This window comes from Myotis lucifugus, unplaced genomic scaffold (assembly GCF_000147115.1).
Source record: "Myotis lucifugus unplaced genomic scaffold, Myoluc2.0 scaffold_42, whole genome shotgun sequence".
Classification (NCBI taxonomy): Eukaryota; Metazoa; Chordata; class Mammalia; order Chiroptera; family Vespertilionidae; genus Myotis; species Myotis lucifugus.
The window spans coordinates 4,110,645-4,128,415 of record NW_005871090.1 but is presented as its reverse complement, the minus strand read 5'-3'; the positions used below and the strand labels follow the sequence as shown (position 1 = coordinate 4,128,415).

The 17,771-nt window shown below is 37.2% G+C and overlaps 1 protein-coding gene across 2 annotated transcripts in view; it reads left to right on the top strand.

The window, feature by feature from the left end:
• ESF1 (ESF1 nucleolar pre-rRNA processing protein homolog) overlaps positions 1 to 14,509 on the top strand; it is a 65,278-nt gene extending 50,769 nt beyond the window's left edge. For both annotated transcript variants that reach the window (XM_014455125.2, XM_023753195.1), the window contains exons 10-14: positions 1,335 to 1,456; positions 4,050 to 4,137; positions 11,423 to 11,496; positions 12,713 to 12,859; positions 13,744 to 14,509. In XM_014455125.2, coding sequence (XP_014310611.1) covers positions 1,335 to 1,456; positions 4,050 to 4,137; positions 11,423 to 11,496; positions 12,713 to 12,859; positions 13,744 to 14,037 — 725 coding nt within the window. In that variant the 3' untranslated portion in view covers positions 14,038 to 14,509. The remainder of the gene's footprint in view (positions 1 to 1,334; positions 1,457 to 4,049; positions 4,138 to 11,422; positions 11,497 to 12,712; positions 12,860 to 13,743) is intronic.
• Positions 14,510 to 17,771: the final 3,262 nt, after the last annotated feature.

The following is a 17,771-nucleotide window of genomic DNA, read 5'->3' as shown; positions in this document are numbered from 1 at the left end:
AATACTTTTCTAAGTCATAGAAATTTGGAAATTAAATCTGAGTTTAAAAGCCATGAAAGGGACCATAGAGATCATCTAGTATACTTGTTTTATGCTGCCTTTGGGGCTCAAGATTCAAAGCACTACTTTTAGTTGTATATATTTGAATTTCTACCAAATAATTTCTTTGAGAGGGAAAAATGGTGTATTTGGGAGGGACAGTTGCATGCTTCTGATCTAGACCAACCTCATTTTGCAGGTGACAAACCTGAGGCCCAAAGCTTTAGATTTTACTCATGGACTGACTATACATTTCTTCATTCTAAGTCAAACCAGCATTTCAGATGTATCTGGTAATGGTATTTCGGATAACCAGGAATTCAGATTTCATCTGTTTAGCTTCCTAGCTGCATGTTCTTAGGCAAGTTACTGAACTCTCAGTCTCAAGAAAAATGAGAATTATTATATCTTTAAGATTGTTTTCATTATCTTAGAATTTAAAATGTATCTGGGAAGATTATCTGGATGGACCATGTCAGCATTTTGAATCATTCTATATTGTTTTTTAAAGGGATTTTGTATCATATAAATATGAAACCCCTTCTTCCCCAAGCCCAACCATGACCTCCAAAGAAATACTACAAAGTAAAACAAACATCTTTATTATTAAAGGGGACCACACAGTAGTCATATTTTCTGTACTTTGGCAATAATGAGGGTCTCCATGGGCTGATATTATCAGCCTTGGGGCTTTTTTTTTTTTTTACATTCTCAGGCACTCCAGCTATTACATAAGCCACCTAGAAACATTCAGGAGCTGCAGAATACAAGAAACAAAGACCTTTAGAGTCTAATGAAATATAAGAGCAAATAACAACATTGAAAGAGTTAAACCATACGAATTGGAATGTGAACTTAGTGGTCCTTTTGATCTTAAAGATGTGGCCTGACAGAGTACTTAAGGAGTGATTATGAGAATGCTTTCTTCCTGGGGTAGTGCAACAGGGGTTGCCTTACCAATCAGCTTTTGTTAATCACCTGTTCCAGAATTACTAGAATCTCAAAGCAATTAGTATAGAGAAATGAAATTTGAGGCTAAATAAAGGATTTTTCTTCAGTGGCTTGATCATATATTAAATTGATGGGTTTGTTTATTTATTTTGGTTTGGTTAGGTTTATTGTTGTTTGCTATTAGGAAATAGCTTTGATATAAGTCGATCCTATGTTATTTTGTGATCTTGTAGTATTGCAAAATTCACTTTTGCATTTTACATTATTACTCTATTAAATATATATAAATTACCTTTTTTGGTAAATTACATTTTAAATATAACTATTTTTATGTTTTTCCTTAGGTCTTAAAGAAAGTGCAGAAGAGATGGTCAGAAACAAATTGGAAGGAAAGGATAAACTGACTCCTTGGGAACAATTTTTAGAGAAGAAGAAAGAGAAAAAAAGACTGAAAAAGAAACAGAAGGTATCAAAGATAATTATGGCCAAATATTTATTGAACATCAACCATGTATGAAACAGTACCAGGTGCTCAGCACCTATTATCACACAGTGTAACCACTCACTGGAGTAGGCCTTGTTACCATTGCAGTTTTAAGAAAGACAAAAAGGAAAATCCAATAGTTTAAGTGTTTTCTATGAGGCTACATAATGTTATACAATGTCTGGTAAAAACCCAGAGCCACTTTAATCCACAGCCGCTGTACTCTAAAATTTTGCATTTAGTTGATGTCTGGATATGAAACAGCTTGATTCTCTTTTGTTTTTGAGGAAAAGAGGTACATACAGACTTCTTTACTTGAGGATATATGCATATAAAAGTTGTCATTAAGTCATTGCAGAGTTAGCTTCTTTAGTGATAGCAGAGACCACTTAAGGGTTTTGCCACTGAAAATACTCCTGTCACCAAGTGCAGCATTCTATCAGTAAAGTCATTTTCTTAAGATGGTATCACTAATTACAGAATTTTACAATTTGAGGAATCTTAAATGATTAGTTCTAGTCTGTTTCTGATGTTTTATAGTTGTAGAAAATTAAGTGATTTGTCTGAGCTCTCACTCCAGTGTCTCTCTACTGCACTGTGTTCTCTCTCTTTCTCTTGTACTTTCGTAAAGCTGTGACTTTCAGGGCTTATAAAGATAGAGGGCTACAGAACCGAATGATACAATGGAGTACAGTGACTTTTTTACTCCTATAGTCAGTATTCCTGGAAGTGGCTAGGGAAAGGGGTAAGACCCCTACCCCATTATTGGTATGCTACCTCTCTTCTTCCCTAGAACTTCCTTTAAAACTAAGTAGGCAGAATAATTTCACAGGTCATTAAGCCATCAGTTTATTGGAAGACTTACAAGTGGGTCTCTGTAGGGTCGGTAAAGTAGATCCTTTGTTCTGAGACCTTTAGCAGTTATTTGATTTTATTTATATAAAATAAATTATATCTTTGATTTTCATTTGCTAGGTGCCTTCCCTTCATTAGACTAAGACTGGGCACATTTTACCAATAACATTAAAAATACACCCAGTTTGTTCCAGACTCCGTGCTCTGTACTGGACTTGGTAATATCAGCAGATCCCTTCCAACTCCACAGGTTCTCCATATGTACAAGGATTTCAAGAAATTTTTTCAAGTTATAGTTTTCCCCTTTTCTGCTCTGTGACTTTAATTTTGATACTGAGAAATGATTATTGAAGAAATGAATACATGTTTATGTGCCATAGTTGATAATTAGTATAGTTTAAATCTAAAAAACAGTTATACATGAGTAGATTTGAAGTTAGATATAAATATTCCATAATCTTTGTTAGAAACATATTATTGCTGAATCTATTATAATATTTTAGTGAAAAAAATTTAGACACCCTATTCTTAAATATTTAAGACTATTTTTGAGCTGGCTGGGTCTTCTTCAGCGTGCAGGATGATGCTTAGCAATGTGCATTCTAAATGCTTCTGTTAAAATGACTCATGTTTTAAATTCCTGGGAATAAACTCAAGTCTGATCTTGGTTCCCACATGTTCTATTTATTTTATAGACTTGAATTTTTAATTAAACATGCTAATTTAGTAGATAGTCTATTCACATTTGATTAGCAAAAATTTAACTAACAAGATTTGCTTAAAAATAGCCCAAGACTTCTAAGGGTAGATTGTGGATAAAAAAAAGATATTTGCTGAAATTTGGTTGATAAAAACGAACAGGTGGCTATCCCAACTGCTTTTACATATATTTGGATTTTCAAAATAACTGTTATTTTTATTTTTATTTTTTTAAATATATTTTATTGATTTTTTACAGAGAGGAAGGGAGAGGAATAGATAGTTAGAAGCATCAATGAGAGAAACATCGATCAGCTGCCTCCTGCACACCCCCTACTGGGGATGTGCCCATAACCAAGGTACATCCCCTTAACCGGACTCGAACTTGGGACCCTTGAGTCCACAGGCCGACGCTCTATTCACTGAGCCAAACCGGTTAGGGCATAACTGTTATTTTTAATTAACCAACAAATAAAGTGTTTTAAATAATAATTTAAAAGATAACCCACAATGCACTACTCATACTATTTATAACACACTGCTATTTCTCAATTTTCTGAGAGAGAAGGCCACCTCTCTTCACTGACTAACCATCTAAAAGTATTTTCCTCCTTTGAATGTCTGTATCATTTTATTTTTGTCTCTTCTTGCATTTCCTGTCTTGAATTATTACTACTGATATGTATGTCTATTTGTGTCTAATTTCTCTTAATAGATTGTAAAATTTTTAAAGACAAAAACCATGTATCTGATAACTTTCATTTCTCCCCATTGCCTTACATAGTTTCCTGCATTTATTAAGTGTTCCACAAATATTGGTTGAACAAACAAAAGAATAACTTAGGTGGGAGTTATTTTATAAACTGAACAATTAATTAACTGATTTAATTAAATTATTTTAATTTAAATATAATTTGAAAGAAATCATATTATTTTCCTTCATATATATATATATATATATATATATATATATATGATCGTCCTTATAATAAACTATATGTGTTTTACATTCAACCTTAAGGCTCTTGCTGAAGAATCCAATGAAGATGAACTTCCCTCTGATGTTGATATGAATGACCCATACTTTGCTGAAGAAGTTAAAAAAATTGGTAAGCCAGCACACATTTGTAGTTTTCAATTGGAATCTAAAGAAAAAAAGGTAACATTGGTTGAAACAATATAAGCCACTCATTTTTTTAAAATTCCTAGTATTTGTATACCTCCCTTGGGGCCTTATAAGTAGGTCTGTCTTGTAGGGTATAACCATTGACCAGATTAAGAAGGGTCGGCCTGCTCCCTGTACATGCAAAGAGTAATGTCATTGCAAGAGGTTTTGGGTAACATGATTATTTAACAGTTTACTGGAAAATCCTTTCTGGGAAATATCCTTATAGACAGGTTGACTATAAAAGACTGAAAGAAAATGGAATAGTCATCTACTTGTATGCTTTCACTGCTTTTTTATAACGCATCCACTCTAGGTCTCTTTGCCAAGGCTATGAAGAATTGAAAGTATGAAATAAATTTGTTTAGTGGATATGTTTATAAATTTAAAATTTTTACACGGTGTTATATGAAAGTTTTTCTGCTCAAATATACAAAAACATCCATGTTTCATATTCTCTTTGCATTTATCCTGCCTCCTTAGAACTGAAAAGCAACTTCCTCCCCTTTTTCCTTGAATTCCCTAAACTATCTGGTATTTGATTTCCTGTAGCCACAGAGTATTATTTCCATTGCATATGCACCACTCATTCTTTTCTGAATGCTTTTATTCTTACCTTTTTGGTATGTATAAATGTGTGTGGTAAGGTTCAGGCCAGATTTGGACAAGTCAGTGCAGAGACCACTATACGCATTTTCCATTCCCTCTCATGCATTTTGCTTTGCCCTGATCTGAATACCACACACATGAACCCCAAAGGCTTGCTCCTGGAATAACTCCAAGCTGGCATTGTAAAGAGAAGGATTTTATGAAGTTTTCCTGCTTCTTGTCCCTCGTGACTAGTGGGCCAGAATAGTTCTCAACAGGAAAGTCAAAATTGCTCAAAATTATTTCCTGGTTGTTACAGCCTTTTAGCACTGACATTTTATTGATGAAAAGGAGATCAAGATGAATAAAGTCTATTATGGGATGTGAGATTCTTAGGAATTGGAAAGGGAAATGGAAACTTAGCATGTTCTGCTTTTTATCATACCTGAGCGGTCATTTCTAGATGATGATGGATTTTAGTCTTATCCTCTGATTTCAGGAAACCAAGTTTATTATATGGAGAAATGCAAAGCATTATAGTTTCCTTGTTCTCATTCCAAAGTGCTTCATTTGGCATGTGAAATCTGGTCTGATTGCAGAACTCAGGACAGGATTCAAAGAGTAAGTTAAATGGTTTGATGGCTTGGGGTAGCTTATTTCTTGGAATCAGCACATTTCAATTGTGAATAAGCTTTTTCTAAAGTTACTGTCAGAAGTTCCAAGGGAAAGTATAGATAAAATTTGCTTGCTTTCAATATACTTTTGATTTCAGAATACTGCATAGGAGTAATTATTTATGGGCTTTTTTTTTTAAGCAAAAAGAATAATAGAAAGGCTGAGAACTTTTTAATATAAAACCTAGCACTAAAAAATGGTATCTTGCCATGTTTGTTTACTCATTCTATCAGTAAATACTTTTGAGTGCCTACCAGGTCCTGGGCACTCTGCTAGGCTAGACATACAACAGTAGTAATATAGGCAAGGTTACCTCCCTTGAGTATAGTTTTAGGGAAAATATGCTAAACTGGTAAACAAATAAGAATATTTGAGAATATGGTCAGTGTTTTAAAGGAAATAAATACAGTAATATAGAGGATTAAAATGGGGAGGAATAAGGAGAGTAGCTTACTTTACATAGGGTAGGCAAAAAAAAGGCTTCTCTGAGGTGGTGACAATAGAGCTGACACCTGTAGAATAAGAAGGAATCAGGCATAAAGAGCTGGGGGAAGAGCATTGCCAATGAGAGAAAAGTGGGTAGAAAGGCTATGAGATGAGAAAGAACTTGTGGTGGAGAAATTGAGACAGCAATACAGCTGGAGCATGGACAGTGTGGGAATTTGGCCAGGCTGGGATGCAGGACTGACCCTGCAGGGCCTTGTTGTCCTGGCAACAAATTTGGATGCTGTTCTTCTGACAGTGGGAAGTCACTGAAGGGTCTTTAAGCAAGTATGTGACATGGTCTGGTGTATATTTTAACATTACTCTGGTTTCTGTGCAAAGAACAGATTACAGAAAGGCATCGGTAAAAGCTGGGAGATCAGGATTTTGCAGAGGTCTTGACGAGATGATGGCTGGTTTAGATGGCATATCAGTAATGGAACTGGAAGGAAAAAACTGAGTGGGATTTGATATATGTTTGACAGGTAGGCTTGCTAATTTAGTTGGGTAAGGACAAAATTTAGCATAACTCCTAGATTTTTGGTTTGAGTCTCTAGAAGAATGCTCTTCTACTTACTGAGGAGGGAATGTAGGAACAAAAGGTTTGGGTGGGCAGCAAGGTCAGTAGGTTCATTTGGATATAATTGCTTTGAGATATCAATTAGATATCCAAATGTAAATATTAGTGTAGGAGATATGCTGAGTAGTCAAAGTATAAATATAGATTACAGATCAGTAAAATAGTATTTCAAACTATGGGACTGGTGGTAGAAAGCATTGATTAGAGAGGAGAATGCAGGATTGGACTGTCACTATTATACTAGAGAAGGTACTACATGGAAGGTAGTGGGAAAGTCTAAGAAACTGTGGAGGAGCAGCATTAATGTTTGGAAGGATATATATATATTTCAAATCCCATGGTTGAAGACAGATATATTTTAAACCAGATGGACTTGGGTACATTTATGATACCTTTGCCCTAGGCAAGCCCATAGAACTGAACTTACACTCTTCAAATTAGGGAGGAACTGAGTTCATTGATTGATGCCAGACATGGTGTTTGGCTTGGGTTAGGAGCCAGTTTGAATGCCAGAAATCTTTTCTAATTTTTTCTTCTCTTTTCTCCCCTTACACTATAAACTTGCTATAATTTTTCTATTTTTTGTAAACTTCAAACTTGATATCAAATGAGAGTTTCAAAAATGTAATGTACTTGTAGCATGAAGTAAAAGTTATTGTTTTCTAATTGCATAAGCTCCTTATTAAGATTGTTTTTTATGAAGTAGGAGTGAAATAAAGTACATTACATGTAAATATACCCCATTAAAATGTAGCCTTTGTCTTGACAACTTTAGATATTTGATAAACCACCTTGAAAATCTAATAATATGGTACACATATTTTATTCATTCAACCGATATGTGGAATGCTTATTGTGTACTGCTCATATGTTGTTTTACAGTTTGCAAATGCTTTTATATTTATTCTGTCCTCTAATCCAAATATCAGCCCACTTTATAGATGAGTAAACTGAAGCTCAAGAAACATAGTTGAATTGTGTAAGACCAGTGGTAGATGGTAGAACCTGAACCCTAATGGGTTCCCTTTACATTTTGTAATTCTACAAGTACATTGTGTAGATCAAAGCCAGAGCCAGGACATGAGGAATATGTATAAGAGCCGGACATGAGGAATTCCTGGATTTCCAAGCAAAGCCAGAATGCCCAGGTCCAGAGAAAGATTAACGGACTGCATCTGATTATGGGCAAGTGATTTTGAATGCAGGAATGTGCTGCAAAAAGTGAATTAGTAGTGGGTTTACCACTCCTGTCTGGTCAGTACTGAGACCATGTCTGCCCTCCACTGAATTCTCTTAACTACTGTCTCACAAGAAGTGCTTAACTAAACCCTCTGGAGGAAGGTTTTTATGGGAACAGTTCTGTGACATTACAAGTAATGAAAAATGGAATTTCTTTTATAGATAGTCATTTTACAGATCAATTTATTGCAGCACATTTTTTTCCATAGATGTACTGTTACATTTTTTGCTTAAAGGGATAGCAGCCTCAGTAAGGATTTTTTTTTAGATTCATTTTTTTTAACTAATACTTGATTTCCAGTCTCTGTTAGTATTCATCTTAGTAGAGTCAATCGAAATGTACTTTTTGCAGCAGTCCTAAGAGGTGTGTGTGGTTTCTAACTTGCCAAATAATTCACTGAAAAATAAAGATAACTGCAGAATAGGACTTTCATTTCCATCGTACTCTTCATTTAACTTAGGTCTGAAAACTTTCCAAAGGGAAAAAGATAAATTAAGATGTGCCCTCTTAATATGGTCTTGTTAACAGTGCAGAAAGGATCTCTACACATTATTTATCTTTTGGCTAAACAGTTCAGTCTAGCACACAGTAAATTCTTTGTGAGCGAAGACATTTTCATCACGCTAAAATTGGATATCATTTTTAACCCTGACCATCTTGGAGCTTCTTTTTTTCCTCCCTTGCTGCAGTCTTCCTTTCAAGTTTATTTTTATGACTTTTCACCAGGTTGTTATAAAATCCGGAACAGTTCATTGTGGGCTCTTTGAAATTATTTCCCACAGCTGTATGTGAAGATCTTTATCTCTGTTATGGATTAATCAGATACAGCCTGATTTTTTTTCCCCTCCCACAGAATGATCTTCTATATTTGTCACTTGTCCATTCACTTCAAAAGGAGCTCTTGCCTTGAGAGCATAGGAACTTAGGGTTTGGGAGTCAGACCCAAAGAAAGTGAAACCTTGATGAGATATATATATATATACCTACACACACATACATACACACACACACATTTAAAACAGAGAAAAAGGTATAATCTTAAAGTGGATACATCATTTCCTGAAAAACATTTGAAATAGGAGCAAAAAAGATTTTCATCCTAGGGAAAGGGGCTGCATACAATAGTATTTCTTCTTAGAAGTGCAGACAGATGCCTTGGTAGTGTGCGGGGTGAACCAGCAGCACTTTCATGCTGTCATGCTCTCAGCTGGGCACGACTACATAAGTACAGCAGGGACCTAATGCACACAAAGCAGTTCTTAAAGCCTCTCTACTTCAGGCTTTGAACTTTACTTTCTTACTTCACATCAAAATGCATTTTAAATGGAAAGGTTGTTACAGGGAGAATATTTGATAGGAGAGGAAGGTAGTGTGGTTAACAGGAGAGAGCCTGAGCCGCAGTACTTGGATGTGAATTACAGTTCTTTCACTTACCAACTTGAGAATAATTATTTAGCCTCTCTCTGCTTCAGTTTTCTCATCTGCAGAATGGGGATCATAATAAATAATAGAATCTATCTCATGTTATGAGAATTAAATTAGTTAATATATGTAAAGACTAGAGGCCCAGTGCACAAATTTGTGCATCAGTGGGGTCCCTCGGCCTGGCCTGCGGGATTGGGCCACACCTGGCTCTCGACATCCCTCAGGGGTCCCAGATTGCATGAGGGCACAGGCCAGGTCGAGGGACCCCACCGGTGCATGATTGGGGCCGGGGAGGGATGCAGGAGGTTGGCCAGCTCAGGAGGGACCAGGAGGGACCGGGAGGGCTCCAGGGCATGTCTGGCCCATCTCGCTCAGTCCCAATTGGCCGGACCCCAACAGCAAGCTAACCTAGTGGCTGGAGGTCTGCCCCCTGTTGGTCAGTGCACGTCATAGCGACTGGTTGACTGTCGGCCCCTGGTGGTCAGTGCATGTCATAGCGAGCGGTTGAGCGGCCTTAGCATATCATTAGCATATTATGCTTTGATTGGTTGAACGGACGACCAGACACTTAGCATATTAGGCTAGTATCCTAGAACAGTTCTACTCCCTGACATAGTAAAGTGCTATGTAAACATTAACCATAAACTTCAGAGACCATTGTTTCTTTGCATTGGAAAGACAGAACACAGCTTATTCAAAAAGACAGGGTCCAGCAGTTCAGAGAAGACCGGCATTGTGTGTTAATGCTCTAGAGTAGCACAACAATGGCTTTGTAGATTCTGAACCCTCTTTCTTTTCAGACTAGTCTTTCACACCTTAGCACCCTGAAACCAACTCCCTTTGAATTCCTTTCATTCCAATAGCCACAAAATAGGAAGAAAAAAAAAAGGCATCAATCAGCCTGATCACCAAAGAGCCTAGTCAGATTATCATAACAGTAGCAGCAAGCACTTTATAGTGCCACATAGCAGGCATTAACTAAGCTCTTCGCATGTACTAATTTACTTAGTCCTCACAACACCCTATGAGGTAGGTGCTATTATTATCCCCATTTTACGGATAAGGACACAGGTACAAACTGCCACAGCTAAAACCCGCTGGTAGAGCCAGAATTTAAAGCCAAGTCACCGCTCCAGAGTTCAGTGCCCTTACCTGCTGCACATTCTCCCTCCCATTAGGATGAGGACATCTCAGCCGTCACCCTGTGGTCTCTAGAAGTCCTGGAGCCCCTGAAAATACAAGCAGTTTTCCAGTCAGGACCAGCTCTTACCATAAGTGATTTTGCCTCATAATAGAGTAGAAAGTTAACCAAAGGTCAAATTTGTCTTGAGACAAGGAGAAAGGGTTTTGTTAAACTATTACTTACAGGTAGTTACTGTCAAATTGTTATTATAAAGATGAAGTTTTCATTTTGCAGATGAGTTTAAGTAGCTATACTACCCTGTATTTTCTCATAAGGTTTTTTTCTTAATGTTTAACTCATTAACCTATCTGCATTTTATTTGCCTGTACATTATGAGGTAAGACAATAACTTGATATTTTTTTAAGTAGTGTCTGATGCTACATCTTACATCCTAAGCTATATTATTGTTTTTCTGTATTATACAGTACAGTATTTTTTGTAGTACATTTTAATAAACTGTATCACTAGTATATCAAATCTTGTTAATCTTTGTAAAGATTTCCTTGAATGGAATTTTATCTAGAATTTCGATAAATGTATGTATCTTATCATGAGTGGATATAGAATTTCGTCAAATGCTTATTCTATATGTATTGAAATGATCTTATGGTTTTTCTTTCTCAGTTAATAATATAATTATACATCACTTTCAAGAGAAATTGCTTTTTTATAATATTCAGTTAACTCATCCAGAAGTATTATATTTATTCCATTCTCAGTAATCTCTCAGTAATATTTTTTTACGGACCCCTGATGGGTCCTTAGCACTGCCACGGAGGTGGGAGAGGCTCCCGCCACCGCCACTGTGCTCACCAGCCATGAGCCCAGCTTCTGGCTGAGCGGGAGCACACTGACCACCAGGGGGAAGCTCTTGCATAGAGTGTCAGTGCACGTTTCATAGCGACCGGTTGTTCCACCATTCGGTGGATTTGCATATTAGCCTTTTATTATATAGGATTATTCCTAGATATCTTACATTTTTGTTCCTACTATAAACATATTGTTGCCGATAGTCTTGTAATTTTTAACCCTCCAATTTTGTTTGGTATAAAAGAAAAGAAGAAATCAGTGAAATCTGCAACAGATGGCCCATCTCCAGAGGAGGAGGCTGAAATAGAGAAACAAAAGGTAAGCGATCATCAGTACTCACGCGATCATTCATAGCTAATTTAAATGAAGTTCATCTAAATCCCATAATACAAGGAGACATATATAATACTCTTTGTAATACTTTAAGCAATAAAACAATTTTTTAAAAATCCCATAATACAGACTTTGCTTTCTATGGTTTATCAAATCCTAATTTCTCTCATTATTATAAAAATCATAAGTTTAATGTACAAAAGTAAAGTCTTTTCTTTGAAGTGCAGTGAACCTTTTCTTCAGTGACTCCAAAGACCCATGGCTCAGAGTAATAGGTATTTTTGCTGAGGCAGGAATTGGAGTCAACAACATCCCTATGACTGATATTCACATCTGTATTTGGGAGTGAGCCTGGCTGGTCACTTAAACGCTGCGTTTTAATGGATCTTTTCTGTTCTCCATTTATTGCATATACAGTAATACTCATAGAGTTAAGGAGCACAAAGATGAGCTCTCTTGTGGGAAATGGCTCTAAAAAGAAAACCAACTGTAGGTGCCAGTGATGAAAGTAAAAGGAAATTAAAGCAATCTGAAGTAGTAATATTGGAAGATTCACAAAAGTCTGACAGTATACTCTTTATTTTCTCTAGTATACATCATTGTTTACTTGGTTCTTAAGAATTCACATTTAATCCTATCGCATGTCGGTAGAAAATACCTATTTAGTGGAAAAGATAATATAGTTCAGAAACAAATATTAAGATAGATCACTTCATAGAAACATATAAATATTGAAACAATAAATGCAAAAAAGGCAAAAGGAAAATAAATTTCTTGTTGTTAATATACATGTTTAAAGAGTAGTTTGTACCACAAAATACTACGTTTGCTATATTTAGTATCACTGCATTAAAAGACCAAAGTGAAAATGATAAATTTTTATTTGGGTGACTTGGGGACTCATTCCTACAGCCTACTAACAAGTTACACTAATGTGGAATGTGGTGTAAATACAGACTTTCACCCTTCTACTGTCAGTGATGTTGCTTCTGAAGCGTTTACCTGTTGCTTACAGCAGTACAAAGATCTCTGGGTTTCTTTGTGAGTTTCAGTAATCCACAATCAGTTTACAGATAACAGATGTTATCCTGGATCATTGGTGACTGAGTTCTCCTTTTCTGGAGGGCATTTCATACTCTATATTCCTGTTTGGGGAAGAAAAACATTGTTGGACGTTTGAACTTTTTTTTCCTCTTTATAGGCTGAAATGGCTTTGCTCATGATGGATGAGGAGGAAGATAACAAGAAACACTTCAATTACAACAAGATTGTGGAGCACCAGAATCTAAGCAAAAAGAAGAAAAAACAGCTTATAAAAAAGAAGGAATTATTAGAGGATGACTTTGAGGTAACCAGGGACAGATGCCATTAGCCTCTTAAAGCTGGTGTTGACTCTAGAGTCAGGTCTGGAGATAAAAATTAAACATAGTGAAAGTCAGCCTTGAGATATCGTAGGAAGGACCATGGAGCCAAAATTACCATCTCTTAGTCCTACACAGCCAGTTGAGCACCGGGTTGAAACCATGGTGGTTTGGTAGAAAGATAGAAGATAAATTTGGGGCTTGTATCTGACCCGATCTTGGTTTCAGGGGTGCCTCCTTTTCCATAGTAGTCTCTCAAATCTTTTCACCTATGAATCACCCTCAGTAGCTACTCATTTTGGCACTAAGGTTAAAAATGTTTTAATGTACTTCCAATACAGTGATTTTGCATAAAACTTCAGCAGGAGATACCATCTCTGGCTGACTTATCTCAGCCAGAAACAGATTTCACACTGTAAGCGCGGGGTACCACGTCTCGGGAACCACTTCGACAGTCGTTCGTCTGCGTGGCCAGTATACTTACAGGCACATATGTATAGACCACTACAGTTCCCTTCCAAGGAGATTGTCGCACAATTGCGACAGTGTGTCCTGCACATTGTGATCTAAGAGTAGGCTTTAAAAGTCCATTGAAGATCCTGTGGGAAAGCAACTTTCTAATGAAGCTATGCAAATTACTCACATTTATATTTTTATACAGTTAACCACTCACTGACCTTTTTTTCCAGTTACAGTTGACATTCAACATTATATTAGTTTCAGTATACACCATAGTGGTTAAACATTTATATAACTTATGAAGTGATCCCCTCATCCCCCAATAACAACTCATTGACTTAAAATTTGGCCCCATTTCTGGGCCTTTGGTTTAATAATTTAATTTATTTTTATTTTCCTTTTGGATTTACAGGTAAATGTTAAGGATGCACGGTTTCAGGCAATGTATACTTCCCACTTGTTCAATTTGGACCCTTCGGATCCTAACTTCAAGAAAACAAAAGCTATGGAGAAAATTCTTGAGGAGAAAGCCCGGCAAAGAGAACAAAAAGAACAAGAACTAACTCAGGCAATAAAGAAAAAAGAGAGTGAAATTCAAAAGGAATCACAAAAGAGGTCCATTGATCCTGCCTTGTCGATGTTGATTAAATCGGTAAAAAACAAAACAGAGCAGTTTCAAGCAAGAAAAAAACAAAAAGTCAAATAGCTGTATGTTGTTTCTTTTTAGATTAGGAATGTGATCTCCCTAAAGTTTACAAAAGTGGTAGAAAGAATATTTATTGGGAACAAAGCTACCTTTCAAGAATATGAATAAAGTCTTACTCTGACCATTGAAAAATGTCTCTTGCATATACTGGTTAGACCTAATTGTGGATGATTGACATATTTGTGCTCTGTTTTTCCACAGATTAATCGTAGCTAATTCAATTAATCTAAATTATAGTATTTATAAAATACTAAATTTTTTATCAAATTCAGTTCATACTAGAAGATTATTCTAAAGTAGCTTCTTTTAAAGACTTTACAATTCTATGTGAAAAAATAGAACACAGTGCCGAATTTATTTTTCTAGCCCTAATGGATGGAAGCCAATAACTTTGTTGTTTCGACATGCTTATTATAGTTGGATTATGAAATTAATTTGTAAATAAAAAGTACTAAGTATTTTTATTATTTTATATATCAGTGATTTATTTTATTTTAAGCATCTCAAATAAACTACTCTCTGGAAAATATCTGAAAAACTTTCTTCTTTAAGGGGACAACTCCATGAAGAGGCAGTTCCAGGTTTTCATTGCTCTGAAATTTTTGTGAGCTCTACAATGATTTTTTTTTTTTTTTTTAGTAACATAATTCTTTCATCTACCCTTCAGATTTTTGGAATGCTTCGAGAGTGGATTTGCTGCTATAGAGTTTAAGGAATCTTAATTTTTTTTTAAATTAAAACACACCTTCAAGGCCTGGATCTCATCTAGTCTAGGTTTTATAAACTATTCACTGTCCACTTAGAAGAATTAGGTGTGCTATATAAATAAATGAAAATAGAAACCAAAATGGTCACATGGAACAAATGATAAATATAGTAGCTTCTGAAAGACATAGGAGTTCAGCCAGCTTTGTGGTTAATAGTTAATTTGACATTTTTTGGTATAAAAATTCAAGTCTACCAATGTAGTATTGTTTTTCTTTTCTTTTTTTTTGCATTCATTAGTTGCTTCTTGTATGTGCCCTGACTTGGGATCAAACCCACAACCTTGGTGTATCAGGACAACATAACCAACTGAGTTACCTGGCCAAAGCAATGTAGTAATTTTTTTAAGAATATAAGTATGTAGCCCTAGCCAATTTGGCTCAGTGGATAGAGCTTCGGCCTGCGGACCGAAGAGGCCCAGATTTGATTTCCATCAAGGGCACGTACCTTGGTTGTAGGCTTCTCCCTGGCCTGAGCCCTGGTCAGGGCGCATGCAGGAGCCGATCAATCTGTGGTTCTCTCACATCAATATTTCTCTCTGTCTTTCCCTCTCTCTTCCACTCTCTAAAAATCAATGGAAAAATGCCTTTGGGTGAGGATTTTAAAAAAAAAGAAAAAAAAGAATGTACGTATATAAAACTGACATCAATGTCCTACCGGCCTGGGGACTGAAAGGGCCCAGGTTCAATTCCAGTCAAGGGCGCATGCCTGGGTTGTGGGCTCAGTCCAACGTGCAGGAGGCAGCCAATCAATGATTCCCTCTCATCATTGATGTTTCTCTCTCTCTTCCTTTCCCTTCCTCTCTGAAGTCAATAAAAATGTATTTTAAAAAATGATATCATGATAATAGGTGTAGCCCGGCCAGTGTCATTAAGTGGTTAGATCATCGGCCTTCACACGAAAGGGTCTCAGGTTCAATTCCTAGTCAAGGGCACATATCTGGGTTGCAGGTTTTTTTAAATATATTTTTATTGATTTCAGAGAGGGAGAGAAAGGTAGAAATATCAATGATGAGAGAGAATCATTGATCGGTCGCCTCCTGCACACCCCATATGGGGATCAAGCTAGCAACCCAGGCATGTGCCCTGACCAGGAATTTAACTGTGACCTCCTGTTTCATAGGTCGAGGCTCAACTACTGAGCCATGCTGGCAGGGGTTGCAGATTTGATCCCCTGAGGCAACCAGTGTGTCTCTCACATAAGTGCTTCTCTTTCTTTCTCTCTCTGCGCTTTCTTCCACTCTCTCTAAAAAATCAATGGAAAAAATATCTTCAGGTGAGGATTAACAACAACAAACAAAAGATAATAGATATATAGACTGTGAAAGAGAAAGGAAAAAAGAAGACATTTAAATTACTCATTATAACAGAAAAATGCAGAGTATTGTACAGGGAATTGGGTTTTTCTAGCATAAACAACTGATAATTCAACCCAATAAAGCATTGTTCCTGTTTACCAATGTGAACTTCCTGATATTTATCCACTTGTCATTGAAAGATCATGAATCTTAATGTGTTTATGAATTTAGTCTGTGAACAGTTATGTAATTTTTTATATTTCATTTATGCAAGGAAAAAGACTTGTTTCTTCTAAACTGTTTATAGTGTAGGGATTACTCAGTTTGACTTCAAGGTTTCTGGGAAGCTTAGCCCTTTGGATTTTAATTGTTTTGGTTTGAGTTTTTGTTTTTGAGCCCCTTTTTTTTTAAGTCACTGTATTTAATTATAAATCTCATTTTCTTAGGCTCATAATTGATTATAACAGGTAAGTTGAGCACGTAACTTATGCATAGCCCTAGTTCCTTTTCTCAAGTGATATTTTTTAGGTAGAAAAAAAAATCAGAATAGCATTATGAGGTACTGCATTAAATAAACATTCTACATCAAGAACATTAGGCTCTCAATAAATAATTGCTGGTAGTAACACTCTGGATAAAAAATGGCCACTGTTACAATTCAAACCATTGGTGGATAGTTTGGGTGACTTCATATTTTTTAATTGATTTTTAGAGAGAGAAGGAGGGTAAGGGAGGGAGAAACATCTATGTGAGAGCACAACATCAATTGGCTGCCTACTGCATGCCCCCCACCAGGGATTGAGCCCACAACCTAAGTATGTGCCCCAGTTGGGGATTGAATGGGCAACCCTCAGTGCACTGGGACGATGCCAAACCAACTGAGTCACACCCGACAGGGCTGGGTTACTCTTAGGGTCACATTTATTTGGATTTTTGTTGCTGCTGTTTTTGGTACCATAGAGAACAGCATTATAGCATCCAGAATCATAAGTGACTCAAGACCAGTGAAGCTCTGGTTTCTCAGACTTCTTTTATATCTATAATAATAAAAGCATAATATGCTAATTAGACCAGACGTCCTTCTGGATGTGATTCTAGACATCCTTCGGACAAATCCGGGGCCGGAGGGAAGCCCGGGTCCCGGGTGCCTGCTGGCGGCCAGAGTAAAGCCCAGGTCCTGGGTGCCTGCTGGCGGCCAGAGTAAAGCCCAGGTCCTGGTGCCTGCTGGTGGCCAGAGGAAAGCCCGGGTCCCAGTTGCCAGAGGGAAGCCAGTGCTGGCAGCTGGGGGAAGGAAGGCCTACTCTTGCATGAATTTCATGCATCGGGCCTTTAGTGTGTGTGTGTGGGTGTGTGCTAGAGGCCTGATGCACAAATTAGTGCACGGGTGGGGTCCCTTAGCCCGGCCTGAGCCCTCTCTCCGTCCTGGACTCCTCGGGGGATGTCAAACATCCCTCTCACAGTCTGGGACCCCTCGCTCCTTACCGCCCGCCTGCAGCAGAGGCCGGAGAGGCTCCCACCACTGCTGCTGCACTGGCCAGCCATGAGCGCGGCTTCTGGCAGAGCAACGCTCCCCCTGTGGGAGCGCACTGACCACCAGGGGGCAGCTCCTGTGTTGAGCATCTTCCCCCTGGTGGTTGGTGCACATCATAGCGACTGGTCAACTGGTCGACTA